General features: G+C 43.3%; 1 protein-coding gene across 1 annotated transcript; it reads right to left on the reverse strand.

Annotated features, from left to right (window-relative positions):
* Window positions 1-739: 739 nt before the first annotated feature.
* Window positions 740-2,525, reverse strand: LOC146960348 (uncharacterized). Its single transcript, XM_085772451.1, has 4 exons — window positions 2,360-2,525; window positions 1,767-1,923; window positions 913-1,443; window positions 740-819 (listed from the first exon to the last, which is right to left on the reverse strand). The coding sequence occupies exons 1-4, from the start codon at window positions 2,480-2,482 to the stop codon at window positions 740-742; spliced, it is 891 nt and encodes a 296-aa protein (XP_085628577.1). The 5' UTR covers window positions 2,483-2,525.
* Window positions 2,526-4,440: the final 1,915 nt, after the last annotated feature.

Raw genomic sequence — 4,440 nt, forward strand, 5'->3', positions numbered from 1 at the left:
GGCTCACGGAGTAAAACATCCTGAACGCCCTGATATCAAATTACGTTAGAGAAACAATCACTGAACTTTTTAGTCTTAACAATTTGACTCGGGAGCGACAATGCGTGCAGCGTAGCTGTGTTGCTGCACAAGCTGTGTAAAAAGCGAGTGGAGTGTGTATTTTCCTTTTACCAGGTATTCCAGTCAAACAACTACTGTTTGAGAAATATCAATTGTTATAGAAACTATTTCATGTTAATTGAACTTGTGCATTTTCTTTTGTCTTTTGTTTAGTTGTTAAAGGTGAGAGGGTGCTGAAGGTCCTGCCAGCTCTGCTTCCTCCATCCATCTACAGGAGAGGAGGACAAGTCTTCAGACCCACTACTGCAAGATCTGTGTGTGAGAGAGAGAACCTGCAAACTGAGCATTGTTACCTATTTGTGTTCATTCAGCCTGTGCACCTGTGCTGGTGTAAAATTTGTTAAACTGCCAATAAATTTAAGTTAACAGTGGCCTATGTGTGTATGGTGTGTGTTTGTATGATTATGGGAAATTACAACAGCAACAATAATGATTATAATATATTTTGTATTAATATTAGATAGTCATATAATAGAATCTGATTATCAATTATTTATAATATTTATTATTAATATTATCAATTAAAAAAGTAAAAGTAGCAGGGCAATGGGGCAGGATATAACCCAGCACATGGGTCATTTTAACCCAGCAATAGAGTTCATTTAACTCACTAGTTGGGTCAAATGAACAACCCAACTTTCTGGGTTAAACGGGGGAACCCAGCACTTGGGTCGAAACAACCCAGCGCATGTTCTGTCCCTATGTTGATCAGCAGTTGGGTTAAGGTTGGGTTATTTTTCAACCCAACAGTTTTTAGTGTGTAAAGGCCATTACTTTGATCAACCGATGTACTTCGTAAGTGGGATTGTGCCGTTATGTCTTTTGCTTTGCCATGTTTTCTTTGGATATGTAAAAACAAATTCCTCTTGTACAGGACAACTGGGCAGTGTGGGCACTTTACATGGGTTGGTAGCACATCCTCAGTGACTTGTTCCTCTGCAGCAATGGGCTCCTCTGAAGTTGTAGCTGGGGGTGACTGAGGGTGATCTGGCTCTTCTGGCTCAACAGCAGGGGTTTTTGGGGATGCTATTGTGTAGGAATGGTCCATTTCAATGGCTGAAACCAAAGCTGGCAGTGAATATAAATGGTCCACACTCATTGATGATGACACAGTAGGGTGGGTCTTTGATAAGGGCGGTTGAGAGGGTGGAACTGATGGTTGAGAGGGTGAAACCGGTGTGAGCTGGGGCACATCACATTTGTTTTGACAGTCTGCGACATGTGTGGTAATGGCCTCTTTCCGAATTATTGTTGAACAACAAAATGGACAATGGAAATGTCCTCCATTTCTGCACTGCAGATTACATCTGCAGATGATATTTCCTAAAAATAAAGAATAATTAGCCGTAAAAGAAAATCATATGAGAAAACATCCTATATAGAGTATAATACAGATGTGTTTTTCCTCATTATAAACAGTTACCGGTATGTCCATTTCAAAAAGTGAAACTTCTCCACGGAGTGCTACAAGTAGGAATCTCTTGAGAGTAACTTGCTTTCTTTGATAAACTTATCAGACATCAAAGGAGTGCAACCCAGTGTAAGACTGGTTAAAACATTACCTTAGACATGCAAAAACACAAGTATCATTCAAAATGACATGTACAGGCATATGATCTAAATAATATATTTAATCATGGCCATACCATTGAAATGCACTGCATTTGCCACATGATTCCGAAGGTGCCTGTGGATGACGCTCTCACGTTTTGTGTTGAATGAGGGGCAGAGAGGACACCCAAAACCAGACGGCAACACGGAGTAGATCAGGCTGTCGCCCTCTTTTAATATAGAAGGATGCATCTGGAAGAAAAGAATGGATGAATGAATGAATAAATGTGTGTGTTGTACAAACAAACAAGGCAACAAAGTTCTTAACACGGAGTTTGAGAACAGCAGCACTGTTTATTAAAACCGGTGCTGTGTGTGTGTGTTGTTGTGCTACTGTGCGCAATGGCACAGGCTGCACTTGTCAAGTGTGTCCCGATTGCTCTTAAATATCCCCCCACACGCTTGGCCACTTAATCCATGCTTGCACACTATACGCAAATGTACGTTACGCCGGCAAAACGTCACCAAAGTGTGTGCGTGGCCAAGCCGGGCCAAGCGCACTGAGTCAAGTGTGGAGGAATGGGACAGCCCCAGTAACTTACCCACCCAACCACGCTGCTAAAATTGCCGTATGAGCTAAGCTAAGCTAAGCTAAGCTAAGCTAATAGCTCGGACAAGAAAAAACAACCTTCAAGCCCGAAGCCTCCGCCTCGTGTCCGGCTACGACTCTGTCCACGGCCGCTAAGATTTCCTGGGAGGCGGCGGCGAGTCTCTCGGTAACAAATCCTCTCAGAAACTCCACCTCAGACATTTTACTCAAATCTTTGTTGTTCCTGGCAGCCAGGAGACCCGAGCTGTTTGTTTCCCGCTGCTCGACTCTCTTCCCGTTTGTGCACGTCACGTCGGCAGCCGAAGGGACGCCCACAAAACGTAACTTCCGGTTAGAGCTGTGTGTTTTATAAAGGGAGAAAAATCAACTGTCCATCGAGTGGCTTTACATCAAGTCAGTTATTTTTGGCATCTGACATTTTAAACAAGCAGGTTAGGCCACCTTTCATTCATGATTGATTTTCATTACAACTATACACAACTCGTTATTTACTACACTGTAACACTAAGGAGATGGACTCACCATGCATAAATTGCGTCAAAGCCACTGCTACACACTGCTGTGTTTTGAATGTGACTGAAGCAAAACTCAAAATCTTTCTAAGAATATTTGTCTTACTTCTTGTCACAAATTAATGCCTCATTTCTAGTCAAAACTAACCTCTTTCCACTTAAAATAAGACGACCCATCACCTAAAGATTAACATTATTTCTACTTGTTTCAAACAAATTTTCACTTGAAAATCTGCCAGTGAAAACAAGTTTTTTTTTGTGCTTGTAATAGGCTAAGAAAGAAAAACTTGCTCCACTATCAGATTTCTCTACTTATTTCAAGTGAAAATATGCTTGAAAGAAGGAAAATGTGTCTAAAAACAAGCTCCTTTTTAATGTGATGAGTCTTATTTTAAGTATAAGGACATTTGTCTTGACTAGAAATGACATTTTGACTAAAATATTCTTGGTAAGATTTTGAGTTTTTGCAGTGCAGCTCGTTTAATCCCAAAACTTCAGGGAAAATTGTATTCCAATTTATTATGAATGGACCCTCAATTTCTTTATTAAACCAACAGTAAGGAACTTTCAACCTTCACATAATATTTTCAGTACTTTTGTGATGGTACTTACATCAACTTACAACAGGTTGAATGACACCTCTGTCATGGGCTGAGGAGTCTGTATCGCTTTCACTGGCACTAGCAGCTTCGAGATGGATGGTAGGAACCAGTGGCGTAACATCATGGTGATGGGCCCCGGTGCAAATATTTTTTTTGTGCCCTATACCTGTTGCCCTAAACACAAGCGCGCACGCACGCACGCACGCACACACACACACACACACACACACACACACGGACACACACACAGCCACTTGAGAGAACTGCTACACAAACTGGTGCAAAAATGACACATTGTTTCAGTTTTCAGCACATATGTATTACATTTACACACGTTTGTTTTTTCTCTGGTCCAAACCATGGATGTGTTATGATTCAAACGCCGCACCACTGTCAGAGCGTCATGTTTCCATCATGACAACTGACGAGAGAAAGACGTGTGGCACGTTGTCATGTTTACATGAGCTCAAACTTGTGGCGCACACTGAGCAGAAGGCTCGAGGTCCGGCTGCATTCACATACACGGACCGCAAGCTCGACTGCAGCCGCACCGAGACCTCGCGCTGCTCAGACTCACGTGCGTATTCTGTCCGCGTCAGTCCCGACAGGGATCGACACGGTCCGCCGAGAAAAAATGCAGGTACTGGCGTACTTTTTGCGTGTCAGCATGTAGAGGTATCAGTTCTCGTGGCAACCCCAGTTACAGGTGACTGGCCACAAACTCACCCTGCAAACCAGCGCTTAAGCACCACGGACAGCAGCTCCATATCAACACCAGCCTGCCCTGAGCTGGGCTCAAACCGCCGCTCATCTTGACTGACAGGTATCAAGGTGATTGTATAAATGATCATTTCCTCCTCCCATACCAGCCACTCAGCGTTACCTTATACCGACCCGCGTCGAGCTATGCCATTCACAAAAACAGGGGCCTGTGGCAATTCTGGACAGCTGTTTTTTACTCTCTCTCTCTCTTCCTTCATGGGCCCCTGACGGCGCCTGGGCCCCGGTGCAGCTGCACCGGTTGCACCGTCGATATTTACGCCAC

Source organism: Trachurus japonicus, unplaced genomic scaffold, assembly GCF_045865225.1.
Source record: "Trachurus japonicus isolate A0001 unplaced genomic scaffold, Traja_1.0 AP030487.1".
Classification (NCBI taxonomy): Eukaryota; Metazoa; Chordata; class Actinopteri; order Carangiformes; family Carangidae; genus Trachurus; species Trachurus japonicus.

What these genes read in the sequence shown, in the direction of transcription:
- LOC146960348 (XM_085772451.1), bottom strand. Translation starts at nt 2,482, where the DNA reads ATGTCTGAGGTGGAGTTTCTGAGAGGATTTGTTACCGAGAGACTCGCC. An exon ending in CGGAGGCTTCGGGCTTGAAG is followed by an intron (nt 1,924 to 2,359) that starts GTTGTTTTTTCT and finishes CTTTTCTTCCAG; the next exon opens with ATGCATCCTTCTATATTAAA. An exon ending in GGCACAATCCCACTTACGAA is followed by an intron (nt 820 to 912) that starts GTACATCGGTTG and finishes TGATCAACATAG; the next exon opens with GGACAGAACATGCGCTGGGT.